General features: G+C 40.4%; 1 protein-coding gene across 7 annotated transcripts in view; it reads right to left on the bottom strand.

Moving 5' to 3' along the window:
• Positions 1-13,805: 13,805 nt before the first annotated feature.
• Positions 13,806-26,085, bottom strand: part of Magi (membrane associated guanylate kinase, WW and PDZ domain containing protein magi) — a 244,304-nt gene continuing 232,024 nt past the window's right edge. For all 7 annotated transcript variants that reach the window (XM_067772445.1, XM_067772449.1, XM_067772446.1 and 4 more), the window contains one exon: positions 13,806-26,033. In XM_067772445.1, coding sequence (XP_067628546.1) covers positions 25,573-26,033 — 461 coding nt within the window. In that variant the 3' untranslated portion in view covers positions 13,806-25,572. The remainder of the gene's footprint in view (positions 26,034-26,085) is intronic.

Here is a 26,085-nt window from a genome sequence, read left to right as displayed (position 1 = left end):
TTATTGTATCTTATTTTATATTATTGTATTGCTTTTACCGCTGATGATTGTTGCTTTGATTACATTCCGATGAAGCATGACTGGTGAGCCAATTTTCAAAGTTGATATATGCGCAGGCATTCCTTTTGGTTCTAAGGAGTATAGAAATTTATTTGGATAATTCACAATTTTATCTTCATCTGTAACTGTGTCGATCAATTTATATTTCGTCACTTCACCAGGAAATTGATTTTGAAAGCGATCATTGATTTTGTTAACATGATCATTTTTGGGAGCTAAGATAGTTCTTTCGCATAGCCAAAAAACAAAAACATTTAAATTTAAAATTCTTAATTCTGAAATATGAAAAACTTTCGTCATGATCGAAGGAACCTCGAGCCAAAATTTGGTGATGATCGAAGTATAGCAAACACGTTTTCATAGGGTGTAGATAGACTGAAGCTAAACAATTTTTTTAACAGCGGCAGATTACTAAACGTCCAAAAGGCATAACAGCTAAACTCAACAATGCAGTCAAACTTTAGGTGTTAAAATAACTTAAGTTTGTACGGGAGCCTTAGTTTTTCCCCCATTCCACATTTTACTGCAGGTTTTAGGACTTAACGTCACATAGCTCCTTACCAATTTTAATTATCCTACCATTATGACATCCAGATATATGTAGTATAATATATTCCATTTGTATGGGAGGTGCCACGCCCCCTTTTTCCCAATTCCATATTTTCTTGGTGGTGTTAAGGATTGACCTCAAATAACTCCTTACTGAATTTCAATGTTCTGGCATGTATACCTTCAAAGTTATACAGTACCAAAGATTCCATTTGAATGGGAGGTTGCACGTCCCCTTTTTCCCAATTCCGCCTTTTCTTGGTCGTGTTAGGGATTGACCTCATATAACTCCTTACTGAATTTCAATGTTCTGGCATGTATACCTTCAAAGGTATGCAGTACCAAAGATTCCATTTGTATGGGAGGTGCCACGCCCCCTTTCGCCAAATTCCGCATTTTCTTGGTGGTGTTAGGGATTGACCTCATATAACTCCTCATTGAATTTCAATGTTCTGGCATGTATACCTTCAAAGGTATGCAGTACCAAAGATTCCATTTGTATGGGAGGTGCCACGCCCCTTTTATATATCGAAATTATTTTTAGCCTAAAACCTTCCCGTTGATCGAAGGAACACATAACCAAAATTTGGTGATGATTGATGTGTGGGAAATACGTTTCCATAGCGAACACAGACACACACACAATTTGCTTTTATATATATACTAGCCTTTACCCGCGGCTCCGTCCGCAAGGAGAAATTTAAATATATGGGCTATCGCGTTAGCCTGCTTATCAAGTTATCTGTTTAAAATTTTGTTTTCTGTCTAATGCATTTTATTTTTGTAATTGAGTAAAAAAAAGAACTGAATGAGCTGATAACCTGACAGGATCCCAAATTATCCCGAAATTATCCAGAAAAAGCTACGAAATGACCCCCACGCTATCGCGGACGGATCCCGGAATAGTCCCAAAAAAACCCGAAATGACAACGACACGATTCTAGACGTATCCAGAGAACCACACAGAAATGATCCCTGAAGGTGTTCCAAAATTATCCCGAAAAGGTTCCGAAATGACCCTGATGGGCTCCCGGGCGGATCTCAAAAACCATTCAGAAAATATCCAGGAAGAGTCCCTAAGTTATCCCGACATACTCCAGAAAAAGTTCCGAAATGGCTCCGAGGGGATCCACGACGGATCGCGAAAACCATACAGAAATGATTCCGGAAGGATCCCAAAATGATCCCGAAATAGTCCGGAAATGACCCAGATGGGATCCCGCACGGATCCAGAAATGATCCCGGAAGGGTCCAAAAACTATTCCGGAAAAGTAGCAAAATTTGGTGATGATTGATGTGTGGGAAATACGTTTCCATAGCGAACACACACACACACACAATTTGCTTTTATATATATACTAGCCTTTACCCGCGGCTCCGTCCGCAAGGAGAAATTTAAATATATGGGCTATCGCGTTAGCCTGCTTATCAAGTTATCTGTTTAAAATTTTGTTTTCTGTCTAATGCATTTTATTTTTGTAATTGAGTAAAAAAAAGAACTGAATGAGCTGATAACCTGACAGGATCCCAAATTATCCCGAAATTATCCAGAAAAAGCTACGAAATGACCCCCACGCTATCGCGGACGGATCCCGGAATAGTCCCAAAAAAACCCGAAATGACAACGACACGATTCTAGACGTATCCAGAGAACCACACAGAAATGATCCCTGAAGGTGTTCCAAAATTATCCCGAAAAGGTTCCGAAATGACCCTGATGGGCTCCCGGGCGGATCTCAAAAACCATTCAGAAAATATCCAGGAAGAGTCCCTAAGTTATCCCGACATACTCCAGAAAAAGTTCCGAAATGGCTCCGAGGGGATCCACGACGGATCGCGAAAACCATACAGAAATGATTCCGGAAGGATCCCAAAATGATCCCGAAATAGTCCGGAAATGACCCAGATGGGATCCCGCACGGATCCAGAAATGATCCCGGAAGGGTCCAAAAACTATTCCGGAAAAGTAGCAAAAAATCCCGAAATGGCTCCTACGGCATCCCGGACGGATCCAGAAAGTATGCCGGAAGGGTCCCCAAATGATCTCGAAATAATAAGAAAAAGTCACGAAACGACCCTAGAGGATCCCCAAATGATCCCGTATTAGCCCCGAAAAGGTCCCGAAATGACCCCGACGGGATCCCGGACGAATCCCGAAAACTCTCCAGAAATGATGCTGGAAGGGATCCCAAATGATTCCGAAAAATTCCCGCAATGATTCTGACGGGATCCCGAACGGATACCGAAAATCATCCAGAAGTGATGCCGGAAAGGTCCTCAAATGATCACCTAATAGTCCCGAAATGACCCTTAACGGGTCCTGGACGGATCCCGTAAACAATCCAGAAATGATCCCGATATAGTCCTGAAATGACCCTGACGGGATCTCGAACGCATCCCTAAATGACCCTGACGGTATCCCGGACAGATCCCGAAATCCATCCAGAAATGATCTTGGGAGGGTCCCAAAATGATCCCGAAATAGTCTCGGAAAAGTCCAGAAATTACCCTGACGGGATCTCGGACGCATCCTGAAAGCCAAACTTAAATGATGCCGAAAAAGTCCCGAAATTACCCTGATGGGACCCCGAAAGGATCCCGAAAACTATCAAGAAATGATGCCGGAAAGGCCCGCAAATGATCCCGTATTAGTTGAGAAAAAGTCCCGAAATAACTCCGACGGAATCCCGGACAGATCCCGAAATCCATCCAGAAATGATCTTGGGAAGGTCCCAAAATGATCCCGAAATAGTCTCGGAAAAGTCCAGAAATTACCCTGACGGGTTCACGGACGAATCCTGAAAGCCATCCTTAAATGATCCCGAAAAAGTCCCGAAATGACCCTGACGGAATCCCGAAGACTATCTAGAAATGATGCCGGAAAGTTCAAATGATCCCCTAATAGTCCCGAAATGACCCCGACGGGATCCCGGAAGAATCCCAAAAACCATCCCGAAATGATGCCGGTAGGTATCCCAAATGATCTCGAAATAGTCCCGAAATGACCTCGTCGGCATCCCGGACGGATCTCGAAAATTATCCAGAAATGATGCCGGAAAGGTCCCCAAATGATCCCCTAATAGTCCCGAAATTACCCTGATGGGATCCCGGACGGATCCCGAAAACTATCCAGAAATGATGCCGAAAGAGTTCCCAAATGATCCCGTATTAGTCGCGAAAAAGTCCCGAAATGACCCCGGCGGGATCCCGGACAGATACCGAAAACCATTCAGGTATGATGCCGGAAAGGTCCTCAAATGATCCCCTAATAGTCTGAAATCACCCTGACGGGATCCCGGACGGATCCCGAAAACCATCCAGAAATGATGCCGAAAGGGTCCCAAAATGATCCCGTATTAGTTGTGAGAAAGTCCCGAAATGACCTCGATGGGATCCCGGACGGATCCCGAAAACCATCCAGATATGATGCCGGAAGAGCCCCCAAATGATCCCGAAAAAGTCCCCAAATGACCCCGACGAGATCACGGACGGATACCGAAAACCATCCAGAAATGATGCCGGAAAGTTCAAATGATCCCCTAATAGTCCCGAAATGACCCCGCCGGGATCCCGGACGAATCCCAAAAACCATCCCGAAATGATGCCGGTAGGTACCCCAAATGATCTCGAAATAGCCCCGAAATGACCCCGTCCGGATCCCGAAAACTATCCAGAAATGATGCCCGAAAGGTCCTCAAATGATCCCCTAATAGTCTGAAATCACCCTGACGGGACCCCGGACGGATCCCGAAAACCATCCAGAAATGATGCCGAAAGGGTCCCCAAATGATCCCGTATTAGTCGAGAAAAAGTCCCGAAATGACCCCAACGGGATACCGGACGGATCTCGAAAACCATCCACAAATGATGCCGGAAGATACTCCAAGTGATCCCAAAATAGCCCCGAAATGGTCCCGACGGGATCCCGGAAACCATCAAGAATTTATCTCTCGAAGGTACGCAGATGATCCCGAAAGTACCCCGACCGGATCCCGGACGGATCCCGAAAACCATCCAGAACTGATGCCGGAAGGGTCCCCAAATGATCGCGAAATAGTACCGAAATGATTCCGGAATAGACCCGAAAATGTCCCAAAATAACCCCGACGGGATCCAGGACGGATCCCGAAAACTATACAGAAATGACCCCGGAAGGGTCCCAAAATGATCCCGAAATAGTCCCGAAAAAGGCCGAAAATGACCCCGGCGGGATCCCGGATCGATCCCGAAAACCATCCAGAAATGATCCCGGAAGGGTCTCGATGTGACCCTTACGGGGTTACAAATAAGGTGAAGCTAATTATCAAAACATGTTAATAAGGCAGCAGGCGCGTTGGAGCGAATGAAAAGTTACATAGAAACATACAGGTAAAGCTAATAAAAGTGTGCTAATAAAAACAATTGAAGGAGGGCGGATGGCGGGAGTAGATCGTTCCTCCAAAATTGTCTAGATCTCGATCTGTATGTGCCAGATACCAAAAACTATTGATTTAGGAGAAAATTTATATTGAGTTATAACAATTTATAGATTTTACACCAGAGGGGTGATAAAGGGGGGGGGGGGGGGTCACTGCTCACTATGTAAGCCCTCGACTTATTTGACCCCTTGAGTCTGTGATATTGGTGAAGGCCAGTATACGTAAAGTTATGTGTAAAAATAATTAAAAAGTTATTGCTCGAAAGGGTCGTGGGACCCCCACCTCTCTTTCCATGTTCGAAAAAAATTTCGCTAGTAGACTACTGTCTGTGTCCCAAATTTCATCAAAATCCGTGTAGCCATTCTGGCGTGATTCAGTCGCAAAGACGAAAAAATATAATAATTAAATTATAGCTGTTCCTAGGGGGCGGGGACCACACCCCTTTTGAAAAGTATATAGCTAGTAGATCCTTCTAGACTATTGGTTATATGTGTGCCAAATTTCACCCAAATCCGTCCAGCCGTTCTTGCGTGATTGAGTCACAAAGACAAACGTGTGGACAAACATACAAACATCCAAACTTTCCCATTTATAATATATACTCGCCTTTACCCGCGGCCCCGTCCGCAAGGAGAAAATGAAATATATGGGCTATTCACGTTAGCCTGCTTATCAAGTTATCTGTTTAAACATTTTTGTCTGTCTAATGCAATTTATTTTTGTAATTGAGTAAAAAAAGAACTATATGAGCTGATAACCTGATAGGATCCCCAAATGATCCCGAAATTATCCAGAAAAAGCCACGAAATGACCCCGACGCTATCGCGGACGGATTACGAAACCCATACAGAAACGCCCCGGAAGGGTCTCCAAAGGTTCCCGAAATAGTCCCAAAAAACCCGAAATGAAAACGACACGATTCTAGATTTATCCAGAGAACCACACAGAAATGATACCTGAAGGGTACCAAAGTGATCCCGAAAAAGGGATCTCAAAAACCATCCATGAAGGTTTCCTAAATTATCCCGAAATAGTCCAGAAAAAACTCTGAAAAAGTTCCGAAATGATCCCGAGGGATCCACAACGGATAGCGAAAACCATAGAGAAATGATTCCGGAAGGGTCCCAAAATGATCCCGAAATAGTCCGAAAATGACCCCGATGGAATCCCGCACGGATCCAGATGTGATCACGGAAGGGTTTCAAACCTATCCCGAAAAAGTAACAAAAAAAATTTCAAAATGAATCTTACGGCATCCTGGTCGGATCCAGAAATGATCCCAACATGGTCCCGAAATGACCCTGCTGGATCCGGTAAACGATCAAGAATTGATGGCGGAAGGGTCCTCAAATGATCCCGAAATAATACAGATAAAGTCATGGAATGACCCCTAAAGGGTCCCCAAATGATCCCGAAAAAGTCCCGAAATTACCCTGATGGGTTCCCGTACAGATTCCGAAATCCATCCAGAAGTGATGCCGGAAGGGTCCCCAAATGATCCCGTATTATCCCTGAAAAAGTCCCGAAATTACCCGACGGGATCCCGGACGGATCCCGAAACCCATCCAGAAATGATGCCGGAAGGGTCCCCAAATGATCGCGAAATAGTCCCGAAATGATCCCGGAATAGTCCCAAAAAAGTCCCAAAATAACCCCAACGGGATCCCGGCGGATCCCGAAAACTATACAGAAATTATCCCGGAAGGGTCCCAAAATGATCCCGAAATAGTCCCGAGAAAGTCCCGAAATGACCCCGGCGGGATCCCGGACGGATCCCGAAAGCCATCCACAAATGATCCCGGAAGGTTCTCGATTTGACCCTAACGGGAGTACAAATAAGGTGAAGCTAATTATAAAACCATTTTAATAAGGCAGCAGGTGCGTTGGAGCGGATAAAAAGTTACAAATAAACATACAGCTAAAGCTAATAAAAGCGTGCTAATAAAAACAATTGAAGGAGGGCGGATGGCGGGAGGAGACGGAGAGCACCACCGATCGTTTTTCCAAAATTGTTTAGATCTCGATCTGTATGAGCCAGATACAAGAAATTACTGATTTAGTAGAACATTTATATTGAGTTATAACAATTTATAGATTTTACATCAGAGGGGGTGAGAAGGGGGGAGGGGGGACGGAGGGTGTCACTGTTCATTATGTAAGCCCTCGACTTATTTGACCCATTGAGTTTGTAATATTGGTGAAGGTCAGTATACGTTAAGTTGTACTGTGTAAAAATTATTAAAAAGTAATTATTCGAAGGGGTCGTGGGACCTCCGCTCCCCTTTCCATATTCGAAAAAAATTTCACCAGTAGAGTATTGTCTGTGTTCCAAATTTCATCAAAATCGGTGAAGCCGTTCTGGCGTGATTCAGTCACATATACAAAAAAATACAATAATTAAATTATAACTGTTTCTAGGGGGCGGGAACCTCCCCCCTTTTCAAAAAAATATAGCTAGTAGATCCTTCTATACTATTGGCTATATGTGTGCCAAATTTCATCCAAATCCGTCCAGCCGTTCCAAACATCCAAACTTTCCCATTTATAATATAACTAGCCTTTACCCGCGGACCCGTCCGCAAGGAGAAAATGAAATATATGGGCTATTCACGTTAGCCTGCTTATCAAGTTATCTGTTTAAAAATTTGTGTCTGTCTAATGCAATTTATTTTTGTAATTGAGTAAAAAAAGAACTATATGAGCTGATAACCTGATAGGATCCTCAAATGATCCCGAAATTATCCAGAAAAAGCCACGAAATGACCCCGACGCTATCGCGGACGGATCACGAAACCCATACAGAAACGCCCCGGAAGGGTCTCCAAAAGTTCCCGAAATATTCCCAAAAAACCCGAAATGACAACGACACGATTCTAGACTTATCCAGAGAACCACACAGAAATTATCCCTGAAGGGTACCAAAGTGTTCCCGAAATAGTCCCGAAAAAGTTCCGAAATTACCCTGACGGGCTCCCGGACGGATCTCAAAAACCATCCAGGAAGGGTTCCTAAATTATCCCGACATAGTCCAGAAAAAGCTCCGAAAAAGTTCCGAAATGATCCCGAGGGATCCACAACGGATGGCGAAAACCATAGAGAAATGATTCCGGAAGGGTCCCAAAATGATCCCGAAATAGTCCGAAAATGACCCCGATGGAATCCCGCACGGATCCAGATGTGATCCCGGAAGGGTTTCAAGTAACAAAAAAAATTTCAAAATGAATCTTACGGCATCCTGGACGGATCCAGAAATGATCCCAACATGGTCCCGAAATGACCCTGATGGATCCGGCAAACGATCAAGAATTGATGACGGAAGGGTCCTCAAATGATCCCGAAATAATACAGATAAAGTCATGGAATGACCCCTAAAGGGTCCCCAAATTATCCCGAAATAGTCCCGAAAAAGTCCCGAAATTACCCTGATGGGTTCACGTACAGATCCCGAAATCCATCCAGGAGTGATGCCGGACGGATCCCGAAAACCATCCAGAAATGACCCCGAAATAGTCCCGTAATGTCCCTGACGGGATCTCAAACGGCCCCCTAACTGACCCCGACGGGATCCCGGACAGATCCCGAAATCCACCCAGGAATCATTTAGGCCCAAAATAATTCCGAAATAGTTTCGGAAAAGTCCACAAATTACCCTGACGGGATCCCGGACGAATCCTAAAAACCATGCTTAAATGATCCCGAAAAAGTCTCGAAATGACCCCGACGGGATCTCGGACGGATCCCCAAAACTATCTAGAAATGATGAAGGAAGGTACCCAAAATGATTTCGAAAGTCCTGAAATGGCCCCGACGGGACTCCGGACGGATCCCGAAAACCATGCAGAAATGATGCCGGAAGGGACCCAAATGATCCCGAAAGAGTCCTGAAATGACCCTGACGGGATCCCGTACGGATCCCGAAAACCATCCAGAAATGATGCTGGTAGGTACCTCAAATGAACCCGAAATAGTTCCGAAATGACCCCGTCGGGATCCCGTACGGATCCCGGAAACTATTCAGAACTGATGACGGATCCCGAAAACCATCCAGAAATGATGGCGAAAGGGTCCCCAAATGATCCCGTATTAGTGGCGAAAAAGTCTCGAAATGACCCCGACGGGATCCCTGACTGATCCAGAAAACCATCTAGAAATGATGCCGGAAGGTACCCGAAATGATCCCGAAAAAGTCCTGAAATAACCCCGACGGGATCCCGGACGAATCCCGAAAACCATCCAGAAATGATGCCGAAAAGTCCCCAAATGATCCCGTATTAGTCGAGAAAAAGTCCCGAAATGACCCCGACGGGATCGCGGACGGATCCCGAAAACCATCAAGAAATGATGCTGGAAAGGTCCTCAAATGATCCCGTATTAGTCGAGGAAAATTCCCGGAATGACCCCGACGTGATCCCGGACTGATCCCTTAATAGTCCCGAAATGACTCTGAAGTGATCCCCGACGGATCCCGGAAACTATCCAGAAATGATGCCGGAAAGGTTCTCAAATGATCCACAAATAGTGTCGAAATTACCCTGACGGAATCCCGGACGGATCCCGAAAACCATCCAGAAATGATGGCGAAATGGTCTCCAAATGATCCCGTATTAGCGGCGAAAAAGTCTCGAAATTATGCCGACGGGATCCCGGACGGATCCAGAAAACCATCTAGAAATGATGCCGGAAGGTACCCCAAATGATCCCCAAAAATTCCTGAAATGACCCCGACGGGATCCCGGACGAATATCGAAAACCATCCAGAAATGATGCCGGAAAGGTTCCCAAATGATCCCCAAATAGTGCCGAAATGACCATGACGGGATCCCGGACGGATCCCGAAAACTATCCAGAAATGGTGGCGAAAGGGCCCCCAAATGATCCCGTATTAGTGGCGAAAAAGTCCTGAAATGACGCCGACGGGATCCCGGGCGAATCTCGAAAACCATCCCGAAATGATGCCGGAAGGGAACCCAAATTATCCCGAAAAAGTTCCGAAATGACCCCGATGGGATCCAAAACGGATCCCGAAAACCACCCAGAAATGATGTCGAAAGGGTCCCCAAATGATCCCGTATTAGTCGAGAAAAGGTCCCGAAATGACCCCTACCGGATCCCGGACGAATCCAGAAAACCATCTATAAATGATGCCGGAATGTACCCCAAATGATCCCGAAGAAGTCCTGAAATGACCCCGACGGGGTCCCGGACGAATCCCGAGAACCATCCAGAAATGATGCCGGAAGGGATCCCTAATGATCCCGAAAAAGTCCGGAAATGACCCCTACGGGATCCCGAACGGATACCGAAAACAATCCAGAAATGATGCCGGAAAGGTCCTCAAAAGATCCCTTAATAGTCCCGAAATGACCCTGAAGGGATCCCGGACGAATCTCGAAAACCATCCAGAAATGATGCCGGACGGGGAACCCAAATTATCCCGAAAAAGTCCCGAAATGACCTCGACGGGATCCCGGACGGATCCCGAAAACCATCCAGAAATGATGTCGAAAGGGTCCCCAAATGATCCCGTATTAGTCGAGAAAAAGTCCCGAAATGACCCCGACGGGATGCCGGACGGATCCCGAAACCCATCCAGAAATGATGCCGGAAGGGTCCCCAAATGATAGCGAAATAGTCCCGAAAAAGTCCCAAAATAACCCCGACGGGATCCCGAAAACTATACAGAAATTATCCCAGAAGGGTCCCAAAATGATCCCGAAATAGTCCCGAGAAAGTCCCGAAATGACCCCGGCGGGATCCCGGACGGATCCCGAAAGCCATCCACAAATGATCCCGGAAGGTTCTCGATATGACCCTAACGGGAATATAAATAAGTTGAAGCTAATTATAAAACCATGTTAATAAGGCAGCAGGTGCGTTGGAGCGAATAAAAAGTTACAAAGAAACATAATAAAAACAATTGAAGGAGGGCGGATGGCGGGAGGAGACGGAGAGCACCACCGATCGTTTTTCCAAAATTGTTTAGATCTCCATCTGTATGAGCCAGATACCAGAAATTACTGATTTAGGAGAACATTTATATTGAGTTATAACAATTTATAGATTTTACATCAGAGGGGTTGAGAAGGGGGGAGGGGGACGGAGGGTGTCACTGCTCTTTATGTAAGCCCTCGACTTATTTGACCCACTGATTCTGTAATATTGGTGAAGGCCCGTATAGGTAAAGTTATAATGTGTAAAAATTATTAAAAAGTATTTGTTCGAAGGGGGTCTTGGGTCCCCTATCCCCCTTTCCATGTTCGAAAAAAATTTCGCTAGTAGACTATTGTCTGTGTCCCAAATTTCATCAAAATCCGTGTAGCCATTCTGGCGTGATTCAGTCGCAAAGACGAAAAAATATAATAATTAAATTATAACTGCTCCTAGGGGGCGAGGACCACGCCCCTTTTGAAAAATATATAGCTAGTAGATCCTTCTAGACTATTGGCTATATGTGTGCAAAATTTTATCCAAATCGGTCGAGCCGTTCTTGCGTGATTGAGTCACAAAGACAAACGTCTGGACAAACATCCAAACATCTTCACATCCAAACTTTGCCATTTATAATATATATATTAGATATTAGATTAGATTAGATATATTAGATTAGATGGCTAAAACGATTTGGAATTTCAAAATCAACTAACCATCATCTCTCCTTCCTGTATCTTTCCTAAAAATTCCATGGCAATCTGTCGAGCCGTTCTCGAGTTATGGAGTGACGATCAAAATGTACACTTCTTTTTATATTTTATATAAAAAAATTAAATTGAAGTTTATTTATATCTTTTTATTTTTTAATCCTGCTTAAAAGTCCTCTTAGAAATTAAGGATTTAATATCACAAATCGCCACCACAAAAATTATTTGAAAAAAAAAAATTGTGAGTAATTAATTCTAAAATGTAGGATGTCGATATAATTTAAACTACGACCGTTCAATTCAATAGTAAATTTTATTCTGCTCTCAAAAATACAATATTTCAAAGTCAAAAACAAATTACATATTTTTCAGTGAAACACGCACACATTGTGAATTCATACAAGTGGCGAATGTTTGACAAAAACGTTCACAATAGTAAACAGCCTCGATCACCTGTTCAATCGCTGTTCGATTACTTAAATTATTTGCTCAACAGTGTTTTTCAAACATTTTTGTAGACGACTGGTTTATCGCATTATTTACATATTTAAAAAAAACTGACTGCTCAGATTTTATCTGTTAAATAGATTTTAGAAATGAATAGAAATATGTAGTCTGATTTTCAGTATACACATTTAAAAGAAAATCATGGCAGTTTAATTTAATAACCGCGAGCAAAAAACAAACCTATCTTCCATTCTCTGGCCATTCACGACACCCATTCTCCCTGTCAGCTATTATTTGACAGGTAGGTATGGCAATGGAGGAATAGAAAGATATTTCACTTGTATGAATTCACCATGCGCGCACACTTGTTCCCCTAAAAAATCCTCTCAACAAAACCAACAAGTGTGCGTGAACGTATTCATACATATATACATACATACAAGTACATGACAAAATGAAAATACAAACTTCCACACATATTTACACATTTTTTATATAAACCTGAATAAAACATTTACAAAAATCAAACATACAAATGCAAGTACATAAATACTTACACATACAAACAAAATGTACATAAAAATGTATTGACTTCATTATTGACTATAAGAAATCTAACTCCCAGGATCAAATACAAAAATAAAACACCTACAAAGTACAAAAACTCCAGTACACATACTACACTTATTTCTTGTATCATGGTTCAAATGGTGTAGAAATTGCGAAAAGTTTCTTATCTGAGCAAACGGTTGTATGAGATATATGTATACTATATTAGGCCGGGTCGATTTGTGGGGAGGCAAAAAAATGGCCCATTGCTCTGTGAAAATCATATTCTAGGGATCAAAATAAGAAGCTTTACCGAAGGAACCATACCTCTAAAACGAATTCTGATGTCCCCCCCTTTGGGTCGTAGGGGCAAATTTTGAAAAATCCCACTTTGAAATGCCTATGTTTTTTCTTTTTGGAGTTTATTCTTCTCTTTAGAAATTTATTTAGTCAGAACATATGTAAATGAAAAAATGAATTTAACTTAGTAATAGAAAAGAAATTAAAAAAAAAACAAGTAAGGAAGGCTAAGTTCGGGTGTAACCGAACATTACATACTCAGTTGAGAGCTGTGGAGACAAAGTAAGGGAAAATCACCATGTTGTAAAAAGAACCTAGGGTAACCCTGGAATGTGTTTGTATGACATGTGTATCAAATGGAAGGTATTAAAGAGTATTTTAAGAGGAAGTGGACCATAGTTCTATAGATGGACGCCATTTAGGGATATCGCCATAAAGGTGGACCAGGCCTGACTCTAGAATTTGTTTGTACGATATGGGTATCAAATGAAATGTGTTAATGATAATTTTAAAAGGGAGTGGGCCTAAGTTCTATAGGTGGACGCCTTTTCGAGATATCGCCATAAAGGTGGACCAGGGGTGACTCTAGAATTTATTTTGTACGATATGGCTATCAAATGAAAGGTATTAATGAGTATTTTAAAAGGGCGTGGGCCTAAGTTCTATAGATGGACGCCGTTTCGAGATATCGCCAAAAAGATGGACCAGGGGTGACTCTAGAATTTGTTTTTACGATATGGGCATCAAATGAAAGGTGTTAATGAGTATTTTGAAAGGGAGTGGGCCTTAGTTCTATAGGTGGACGCTTTTTCGGAATATCGTTATAAAAGTGGACCAGGGTTGACTCTAGAATGCGTTTGTACAATATGGGTATCAAAGGAAAGGTGTTAATAAGTGTTTTAAAAGGGAGTGGGCCTTAGTTCTATAGGTGGACGCCTTTTCGGAATATCGTTATAAAAGTGGACCAGGGGTAACTCTAGAATGCGTTTGTATAATATGGGTATCAAATGAAAGGTGTTTGAGTATTTTAAAAGGGCGTGGGCCTTACTTCTATAGGTGGACGCCTTTTCGAGATATCGCCATAAAGGTGGACCAGAGGTGACTCTAGAATTTGTTTGTACTATATGGGTACCAAATGAAAGGTGTTAATGAGTATTTTAAAAGGGCGTGGGCCTTAGTTCTATAGGTGGATGCCTTTTCGAGATATCGCCATAAACGTGGACCAGGGGTGATTCTAGAATTTGTTTGTACGATATGGGCATCAAATGAAAGGTGTTAATGAGTATTTTAAAAAGGAGTGGGCCTTAGTTCTATATGTGGACGCCTTTTCGAGATATCTCCATAAACGTGGACCAGGGGTGACTCTAGAATGTGTTTGTACGATATGGGTATCAAATTAAAGGTATTAAGGAGGGTTTTAAAAGGAGTGTCCCTTAGTTGTGTATGTGAAGGCGTTTTCGAGATATCGACCAAAATGTGGACCAGGGTGATCCAGAACATCATCTGTTTATTTATATATGTAATACCACGAACAGTATTCCTTCCAAGATTCCAAGGGCTTTTGATTTCGCCCTGCAAAACTTTTTCATTTTCTTCTACTTAATATGGTAGGTGTCACACCCATTTTACCAAGTTTTTTTCTAAAGTTATATTTTGCGTCAATAGACCAATACAATTACCATGTTTCATCCCTTTTTTCGTATTTGGTATATAATTATGGCATTTTTTTCATTTTTCGTAATTTTCGATATCGAAAAAGTGGGCGTGGTCATAGTCGGATTTCGGCCATTTTTTACACCAATACAAAGTGAGTTCAGATAAGTACGTCAACTGAGTTTAGTAAAGATATATCAATTTTTGCTCACGTTATCGTGTTAACGGCCGAGCGGAAGGACAGACGGTCGACTGTGTATAAAAACTGGGCGTGGCTTCAACCGATTTCGCCCTTTTTCACAGAAAACAGTTATCGTCCTAGAATCTAAGCCTCTACCAAATTCCACAAGGATTGGTAAATTTTTGTTCGACTTATGGCATTAAAAATATCCCAGACAAATTAAATGAAAAAGGGCGGAGCCACGCCCATTTTGAAATTTTCTTTTATTTTTGTATTTTGTTGCACCATATCATTACTGGAGTTGAATGTTGACTTAATTTACTTATATACTGTAAAGATATTAACTTTTCTTTTAAAATTTGAATTTAAAAAAAAAATTTTTTAAAAAGTGGGAGTGGTCGTTCTCCGATTTTGCTAATTTTTATTAAACAGGCATATATTAATAAGTGTAACGTTCCTGCCAAATTTCATCATGATATCTTCAACGACTGCCAAATTACAGCTTGCAAAACTTCTAAATTACCTTCTTTTAAAAGTGGGCGGTGCCACACCCATTGTCCAGAATTTTACTAGTTTCTATTCTGCGTCATAAGTTCAACTCACCTACCAAGTTTCATCGCTTTATCCGTATTTGGGAAGGAATTATCGCACTTTCGATTTTTCGAAATTTTCGATATCGAAAAAGTGGGCGTGGTGATTGTCCGATATCGTTCATTTTAAAAAACGATCTGCGATGAGTGCCAAGGAACCTACATACCAAATTTCATCAAGATACCTCAAAATTTACTCAAGTTATCGTGTTAACGGACAGACGGACGGACGGACATGGCTCAATCGAATTTTTTTTCGATACTGATGATTTTGATATATGGAAGTCTATATCTATCTCGATTCCTTTATACCTGTACAACCAACCGTTATCCAATCAAAGTTAATATACTCTGTGAGCTGTGCTCAACTGAGTATAATTATTAGAAATTAGCGTTTTTACAACCCCCTTTTAAAACCAAGGCATCACTGTGATGCATTTGCATGTCGTAAACATAGTTGTGTGGCTTTTTTATTCAACCGTTTTAAAAAATGAAGGTATCACTGTGACACAATTGCAGATCGTAAGATTGCTTGTGTTGTTTTTTTTAAGCCACCACAAGACACAGCAGGTAGAATTGAAATTGCCGCTACCCAAAATTTCGCCCCAAGGGGGGGCATCAGAATTCGTTTTAGAGGTATGGTTCCTTCAACAAAGTTTCTTATTTTGATCCATAGAATACGATTTTCACAGAGCAATGAGCGATTTTTAAATCGACCCGCCCTAATACTATATATACCACCGATCCATACAATTTTTTCAGACAACAATGAATGCTCTATACGTAAGCATTCGTAGAAATTTGAAGCTTCTAGCTGTTAAAATGGTGCAGTAATACGAAAAGCTTCTTATCTGAACAATAGGTTGTGGGGGATATATGCTATATATGTATACCACCGATCTCATCCATTTTCAGCATACATTAATTGCGTTATAACTATAAAGGCCATCTTGTTCACAGCAGTCCAAGAAAAAGAAGTGTTCCCTAAGCACACTCTCAGTTACTGTAATAATAATCATCCCTGCAGGAATCTACCCCAGCTTTCAAACCTTCCCTTATCCACCGGTTTTTTTTTGTAGAATTTTCGGGAATTATTCCTATTAGCTAGCATCTGAAGCTCCTGCCACTTACGCAGTTCTGCTCGCGTTTTTCTCCTTTTAAATAGGCGTCTCTCTTCCTTTTTTGTCTCACGATAAGGCACCAATATACCGCGCTTTGTCGCGCCCGTACGCAGCGTGACCCTATAAACAGCGTCTTTTTTTCCGCTTACCAATTTAAGTCGTGTGAAAAAGAAAAAAATAAAAACACATTTTTTTCTGAAATCTAATACAGGATGTATGAATGTAATTGTAAAGTATTTGAGTAGGGCTGTAAATTTGTATATTTGTTAGGTTGATCTATTTATCTAGGCTAAGGTATACATATACATACATATATATCTGTGTATAATAAAAAGGTAAGATAAGGCTCTATTTGTTTAGGAGGCATTTTCTCATGGTGAGCATAAAAAATAATAACTATGAATACATACTTAAAAAGGTTTACATTTGAGCTTATATTAGATATTTATATATTAAGAGTAGTTACAATTTAAAATCGCAAATTTTAAATATATAATCCGCACTACAAATTTATTCTTAGAGTAGAACTTTATTTGATTGTAAAAACTAAATTATATATTTAATAAAAAATAAAACATTTTATTGTACTTTTATGATTTTTATTTTATTTTTAATAAAAAACAATTTACTTTTAACTTTATGAATTCTTAAAATTAAAAGCCAAATGCATTATCTAAAAACTGACCTTAAATGTTTTTTGTGAATTTATATACATATGAATATCCCTATGGCTTAACTTTAAGATGGAATTTCGTAATGGAATTATAATTTTCAGTCTTGGGGTTCAATGTGGTGAGTTCAGGCATAAGTTGTATCAATGTATTGAAAATTGGAACTTGAATAGTGAGCAAATTGCGAAATTTTTATGGGAAAGAAGAAGGCAGCTTAGAATTTGGTGTATTTGATGTTGGAAACGTTGCTATATCAAGGGATCCATACGAAAAGTCGAAAATAAAAATGCCGAAAAACAAATGTCGAAATTGAATATTTTTCAAAATATAAAAATCATATTTTTCCGAAAACAATGTATAAAAGATATTTTTTCCAAAGAAAGATTAAGTTGAACTGGCCGCACCATGAAGAGCTCACTCAGACTGAATGAGTCCGTAGTGTTAACAGAAGTTTGTTTAATAACCTGTAGTATGTCTTGAAATGCATTCATTTCTACATACATATCTACACATATTTTAACTCGTTCTATGCCATTGCACTCAGTACATTTCCTCGTAATGAGTATAACACAAGCTGATGCATTAAGGGATAATTAAACTTCCTTAACCCTAACGCCATAGTCGTAACCATACCCATATCCATAACCATCCAATGTGATCGATTAATGGTGCCTTAACCTAAAAATCGCGAAAATTTCATCAAAAATGAAGAAAACGCAAAAAATTATAAACATATCTACAAAAAATATGTCTCTAGTCATAACGTATCCAAAACCAGGCATGCTTAACCAACGAACCGATATCATTTCGTTACGATAATCAACGTTAATAAACGAAACAAAGTCATTTCGTTTCGTTTATTAACGTTAAGAACGTCAAATTAACCTTATTTCGTTTTGTTTATTAACGTTAAGAAAGTCAAATTAACGTTAGTTTGACGTTCGTCATTTCGTTTCGTTTATTAACGTTAATTATCGTAACGAAATGATATCGGTTCGTTGGTTAAGCATGCCTGTCCAAAACAATGAATAAAATGTACAAAAAGTTATTAAATTCACCAACTCAAATATTTGTAGGTTATGCATATGGCGAGAAACCAAAAAACAATTGGTTGGCTATGGTATGGTTATGGCGTTAGCGTTATGGTATGGCACCATTAATCGATTACATTGATTTCCATAAGGTAGGTTCGATCAGCTGTTTTATCTGGTTATGGTTATATGGTTATAAGTCACCATTAATTGGCCTTTTATGAGTAGATTGCACGTATTTTTGTGGAGAACGGTGGATTGTACGACACTGGCGCCATCTGATATTGAAAAGTAGCCAACTTCCCAAATCATAAGAAGAAGAATTTGACATTTGGTTTGGCTAAGTGTGTTGGCACACTTGCAAGTGCAATTATTTTTTCCACTGGTTGGTAACTTTACTAACATTTTTCGCAATTGAAAACTGCAATATAACAATCGCATACGACACAAAATATGTTAGCAAGTATTTTTGTTGTATAGAAAGAATGTTTACGACAGTGCTTCGTGAAATTTTGCATGTGAATGGGCAAGGCGAAATAAACTTCAATTGCCAAGTCTGAAGTTCCTTCATATTTACAAACGCTACATCTTGGTTGATTGTGGCGATGTTATTGGAATGCATAAGCTTGTGTTAAATGCATCTACATATATGAAAAATGTCATTGTGTCGCGGCCTTAATCTAAACTTTAAAACGAAGCGTGCTATCAATGTCATAGCACGTGTTCGGTTTTGTGTGAATAAATTTAACGTTAAGGACGAGCGTTTCATAACGTTTATAACAGCCGTCATCCAGTGAGTTTTACAGCTCCGGATCACGCTCAATTCTCACGGGAATGTTCTGGATCATTGAGAGACTTGAGAAGCAGAGGACGTGATAGTACCGCACACGTGAAATGTGATAGGCAGATGTCGCCGCTGTTTTTCATTTAACTCATACGGCGAAAGGCCAAGCAGCGACAACTATATTTGAAAAGTAGGTTTATTAAAGGCAGCGTTGCCAAACTAAAGACAAGTAATTAACAAATTATTTGGCTCACAAATTGAACCAGACTTCTATCTGAATTTATCTGGCTCAAATCGTTGTTGTTGCATGTACATGCAAAATTATTTATCTGTCTTAGGATCTTTGCCACCGGATGATGGGTAACGTTAACGAAGTGGTGTCGTTTCGCGGCGAAACGATACGAGATCGTTTCGTTAAGTTAATTTTGATTTTTAACGAAGTGAAATGTTATCGTTTCGTTTGTTGAGCATCCTTGGTTCAGAGCTCTTTAATCCTTTAAATATTAATATGAATAAAAATACCCCATAAAAAGTTCAAAATTTGCAAAACATAATTTTGCTGAGGTGGCAATGCTTTTTCAGAATTTGACAAACTGTATTTCTAACTAGCATAGTTAATGTGAAATACGCTAAAGTGAAATTACCTTGCTTTTTTGTATCACGGTAGTAAGTAATACTTCCATATTGCTACTACAGACTTATTCTCAATAAAGAATGTACCTAAATTTAAATGTTTTCTTGTCACAATTATGCTGCTACCATGATGAAATGAATATTCAGGGGTTCTCATCTCGTTGACGTCTTCCCTTCTTCTGACAAGTTCGGCATGCATAATTTAGAGGGTTGTCTATCATACATAACTGCCTGTGAATCCTACGACGATCGGAGTAGATTTTACTATACGTTTAGAAATATAATAACTATATAAGCAGCTTACTTCCAGAATTTTTTAGACATAAACATAAACGTAACTTTGTATTCCCCAAAATATTATAGACAAAATTTTGCAAAAACTTAATTTTTGAGAAAATTTGTACGAAAGATTTGGCAATAAAAATTTAGTACTTTTGTAGCACAAGTAAATACTAGCAAATAGAGCTGCCGAAAAAGTGAAGTTATGTTGTTGAATCACCTTTATTATTTCATCATGGCTGCTACAATCACAAACATTTTGTAGGCTGTCTTTTTTTGAGTTCGAATTCAAAACTCATTGCGAGCATATTGTACTAGCAATATACTGCCGTCTATAACAAAATGGCAGTAAAATGCACTCATTGCCTTTTAGAAATTTTAGTGCCAATAAATATCTGCGATTAAAATTTACTTTTATTCACAATGAAAGTTAAAACAAGGTGTTAAATTTGAAGTTTACTTCAAAAATCTTAAATTTCCCAAATTAAAATTTAATTTTCTATGATTTTACTTTTTACACTTTACTGCTTTTTTGTTACATATACATATGTATGTTAATTTCAAAAATATAGCTCAGAAAAGTGACTGTTTTGTTTAAATATATATATTTTTTTAAGTTTACCCAAAAATGGCAAAATTCGGGGTCAAATCTGTTTGAGTGGTGAATTAATTATGGAATTAAAAAATTAAAAAATCAAATCGAAATCCGAGTGTACTTTGTTAGACTACGTACTTATTCATACAAAGTATAATCCAAGGCGGATTCAGTACCAGATGGTGTTATCCCAACAGCTGATTGCTGCTTGATAAGTTTTAAGCAACGCTTTGGTACATAAGTAGTGGAATTCACTAACTTATAACGATGCGATTTGTCGAGATTTTAATTAACGATTTTGTCGCTTGCCTTATCGATTGTGCTATACAAGTCGTTCCCGCGATGGTCGGGCTAGTACCTTAAGGGTGCTTTGTTACCGGAGCGTACGGGATCTATATCCGGCAAAGGACCATCAACATCGATAACACTCCCCAAAGCCTTCGAGGAGTGTCTTTATCGTTAATACAACAACAACAACAACAACAACAACAACAACATTGTGCTATTCACTAACTTTGTTTTAACGACTCGAAATAAATGACATTTATATTTCGTTTTAATACTAAAAAGGTGGCAGCACAGCTTAACGCAACCTTAAAAATGCGAAAAGCACAAAAGGAATGCCAAAAATACTAACTGCTTTTAAAAGTCATTATTGTGCAAGTTTTTACTTATTTAACAAAAGGTAAGTAAATGCGATATAAATTTCTTTTTTTCTCTGTTGATTTCGCAGTTATTGTTGTACCCCTTAATTTACCATCAATATGAGAAATAATATCATGAGCAAGTGTGGGGTCAGTCGGTACAGCTTTCGAAACTCCGTTGCTTTTAAGTGGAACGGGTTGTCTACTTCTATAAGAAGGTTTCCGCCCACTGGCGATGGACTTAGTAATTCTTCAATCTTGTGATTAAACGTACGCCAAGTACTGAAAAGACATTTGATTTATAAAGAAAGCAGCTTTTCGTGTTCGAAAGTATTTAATTAACTTCTGATTTTCTTTTTCAACTAAAATTGCGAGAAATATTAATTTCGTGATTTTTAACGCAGCCAGTTCACTTGCCGTTTCTTGCAGTTTATTTAACAACACAGCCGGTCGTCGATAAAAGAATATCGATACAAAATAGTTAGGTTAGGTTAGAGTGGCCACCGGTGCGAGCACCAGTGCACTTAAGCCCATAAAGGTCCCGTTGTGATACCACGTGGATCTCTCCCTTACTCAAACCAACAGGTCGATTTAGCAAACGTCAGGAATTTCTTAGGTTCCAAGTTAACCAGATCACAAAGGTCGCCAAATAAAGGAGATCCTAGAGATTTCTTCCTCTTGTGCCAAAGCGCAGAAAATGCTTGACTGTTTCTATCTCCTCTTCGTATTTGCAGCTTCTGCAGTAATCATTATAGGGAGCACCCAGCCGTTGTGCATGCCTCCCGATTGCTATGTGGCCGGTTATAAGCCCAACCACCAGAGATATGTCCCCCCTTGCAAGAAGAAGGAGACGTCTCGCGTCCCATTCAGGCCACACGAGCTTAGTGTGGTAGTAGGATTCAAGATTGCTCCATCTCACACCTGCTTCCCTAAGGAAAATCCCTTTCTAAGTGAGCTTACAGGTAGCGAGCGGCATGCCCAATCCCTTCCAAGACGACGAAAGCGGAACGGATGTGCCCCCTCTTGCAAGTTCGTCAGCCATCTCATTGTCCGGTACATCTTAGTGTCCTGGCACCCATACCAGACTAAGGGAAGTTTGCTCAGCGATCTCGTTGAGAGATTTGCGGCATTTCTCTCTCTGTCCTGGACTTGCATGAGACCAATCCAAGCGCTTTTAGTGCAGCTTGGCTGTCAGAGTAAATACGAATTTGGTTATAGCCGTGAACAGCCTTTCTCAAGTGCTCGACGGCCTCGTTAATAGCAGCCAAAGGATAGATTCCACCCTAGTTGAGGTGCAAAGACACCGCTACGCACCTTATTATCCAGTTTGGAGCCGTCAGTATATATCTGCAGCCTATCGCTCAGGTCCGGCGGCTCCCTCAACCAATAATCCCTGTCCGGGATAACAACCTCGTACTAAATTAGCATTAAATACTGACCCGTATTAAATTAGCATTAAATACTGTGCAATTTAGTACGGTCTCGTTTTTGATTGGGCTGAAAAGGTTGGTCTAGCTTAAGCGACCTCCTATATGTCATAGTAAGTTGTCCAGGGCTTCACCTGGACGGGGAGAAGCTTTGGGCTAGTGGATACGTTGGTTTACGTTGTGACCAACCGAGTGAGTGGTACACATTCGATGAGCCCATGGGTTAGAGTGACATAGATGTGACCCTTATGAATGAGCCAGCAGCGAGAGCATTTAACTACGGATAGAGGTTAAGGGGATAAGTGACCATAATTTGATTCAAATTATGATTTGATTCAAATTATGATCACTCCCCGAATCACCCCGGATATATTTACAAGCTGGACCCTGTACTGCTACACCGGTTGACGTATTTGTAGAGCTTCCAGTAGATGAGCAGGTTGTCTATTAACCCGTTGTATCTGGAATGTGAATGACAGCATATTTCAAAGTTAGAAGAAACAACGATATCATTGTGTTAAATGGTGGATGCATGAGCTAACCCAAAAGCGATCTGTCGGGCGCCTGAGACGCCAGTTTCAACGAGATGGCGTGTACCAGCTTAGGCGTCAACTAAGTAGGCAAATGCTTGAATATGAAAGAATGATTGTTGAAATAAAAGAAGAATGGTGCAACTTGGTGTCTGAAAACTTGGATGACCATTGGGCTCAGGTATGCAGGATCTGTCGGGGTCGCCATCGGACAGAAGAAGACGAAACGACGCTATCAACTAGCGTTGCCAATTGTCCCGTATTGGCCGGGAAATCCCGTATTTTTAACAAATTTTAAAGTGTCCCGCCGGGAAATGCTATGTCCCGGCATTTTCACAATATCAAAATTAGTAAATTATAATCTGCTACGAAACATGGCCATATTTGCGACTTCGATTGTATTCAGCTCATTAGCATATTGCATGCAACTCTGTTAAGAAGAAAAATTCATCCTTACTGTGGTTCTGAATATTGTCAATGTTTGACATTTTGCACACCTAAATATTCATTTTGCATGGGGAAGTGTTGTGTTTTAAAATAACTTTTGAAAAATGAATCCATAGAATATTGAAATTTAATTAAATGTTTAACATTTCGCACACCTAAATATTCATTTTGCAAGGCAAGTGTTGTGTTTTAAAATAACGTTTGGAAAATGAATCCATAGAATATTGAATTCGAATTAAACACAGTAGGTAAACGTATTAATTGTTAGCCTGTTTCATAAAAATATTTCTTATAAATAAATGAGTTTAAAAAAGTTTAATTCTATCTAAAAATTATTTCGCCGAATGAGCAACCCATACAAATATATAGGTGTTTCATATTTTTCAAATGTCCCGGGAAATTTTTAAAAATCCCGTGAATTTGGCTCAAATTTGAGGTTTGTCCCGGGAGCCCGAAATAAATACTGGCAACCCTACTATCAACATGGGGGAAATGGTCGGAGCTATGACTCGAAGGGCTCTTTCAGGTACCCCTCTTGCACGGAAGGTACCTGTACCTTCACTAGAAGTCGAAAGGTTAGAATACGCGTTTGGCTTGGTTAGGTCTTAACGGTCTCCGGGTTTTGATGAGATAAACGGAGAGATGTGCAAATGCTTGTGGAAGTTTGAAAGCCGCCAAATGAATATGGGAGGGATATTTCAAACGTGAAAGGGACGTTAGCTAGAGTCGTCTTCCTCCTGAAGTGTGTTTGTCCGCGAATGTGATAGTGGTTTAACCCCACCTCACCCCTAGGCGGCCGGTCCGGAGTAGGTGGATACTCAGCCGATAGTAGCTTCGGCTGCGAAAGTTAGATTAAGACTAAAGTGGTAACACGGTGAGCAGATAGCCCGCGAAGCTTGCTCCGTTTCTGCTCATTTACTGTAGGCCCCTCGGCAGCATCGTCGTGGCTGTGGTTGATATCCGAATGCGGTAGGAGTTGGTTAGCTCGAATGTGAAGTTGCACTGCGACCGGGTGCCATGACCCATAGAATGGAAGAGGTGTAGATAGGCATCCAACCTAACCAAGGTGTCGATGTGTCCACTCACACCATCGATTGGGACCAAGGTACTTTGACGTGCATTATGGTGCATCTGTGAGGTTAGGCCGACGTCGGCAGGTACTCACTTAAAACCTTACACTCGCGCTGCAGTCATATTTGTCAATACATACTTTGCCTAACGAATTCCATTGTCATGCACATGCAAATGCAACAACAACGTTGTGATCCTGATATTTATCTGATTCAATTTCTGATCCGTATAGCAGTTCTGTTCGTTTCGTTTCCTGTAGTAGATTTTTTGACAGCTAACTACTTTTGAGTTGGTAGCACTCATGGATCAACTATATGGTTGGCTCATCTCTACAGCAATAACATACCTTTCTTCACATTGCCGAAATTAGCGTGTTGGTGATAGACGAATGGAATGGAATGAAAACATAAAACTTAGCGTCATTTATAAGTAGTAAGAAAATGTTGTAAATTCGTTGGTTTCCTTTTAAGTTTGCCATCTCCTTCTGACAATCCCTACTCCAGTGAAATGAAAAAACATAAAATCAGCTGGTGAGATGAGCCAACCATATAGCTGAGCCATTGTAGCACTGAACTAAATACGTGTACATTTGTGTATACATAAAAGATCTCGCCATATTTAAAAGCAAAAACACTGAAAGAGTAAACAACTTGAAGATGATGTAAGGAATATAAATAGTTTGCTTACGTGCGAAACTATTTAAATGGTAATAATTCTACCAGTATCTTAAAATTTTGTGTACGTTTCTTCTTATTTTCTACAAAACAGATGTTTTATATTAGTGCTGCCAGCTCTCATAAAGTTGATCCAGATCGTTCCAATGAGATTTGAGCCAGAGCCAGAGCTCGATAAACCAATGGAACGGCCCTATAGTGTGTATGAAATATTAGCCTTACGTATTTACTCGTTGTGTTAAAGGAAGCTTTTGTAGAGTCTTATACGCATATCTCAAAGTCATAATTGTGGTGGCAATTGTTGCTGTTGCTGCTGCTGTTGTTGTTGTAATTGAGTTTGCGGGTGAGTGAAGTTTCCTGTCGCACTTGAGTGGGGATTTTCAATGAAATAAGCGCCATCATTATTGTGTGATAAACTTGGTGATAAATGCGGTTTGTGTTGTTGTGTTGTTAATGGCGTATAAAGTAGTTGCGTATGTGACAGTTGGCCTGGAGATACTTGTGCTGAATTCACCAACAATGTTGGTGTACCCATCATGTTGTGTGCTGTTGGCGTTGTTGGCACCAGTGCATCTTTCGGACAGCCAATTGTTAGACGCACATGAAGCCCGGATTCCTTTATTAGATTGACTACATCACCATGTGACATGCCAGCGATATTAATGCGATTAACAGCGATAATACGATCACCAACTTTTAATTCACTGCAACGATCGGCTGGACTTCCAGGTATTAATTTGCCTACAAGTGAGAAACATTTTTAAATGATTTTTCGATTAAATGTGATAATCTC

The sequence above is a fragment of the Eurosta solidaginis genome, chromosome 3 (genome assembly GCF_040869045.1).
Source record: "Eurosta solidaginis isolate ZX-2024a chromosome 3, ASM4086904v1, whole genome shotgun sequence".
Lineage (NCBI taxonomy): Eukaryota > Metazoa > Arthropoda > Insecta > Diptera > Tephritidae > Eurosta > Eurosta solidaginis.
The sequence above is the reverse complement of the archived record's forward strand: the minus strand, read 5'-3'. Positions and strand labels throughout refer to the sequence as shown.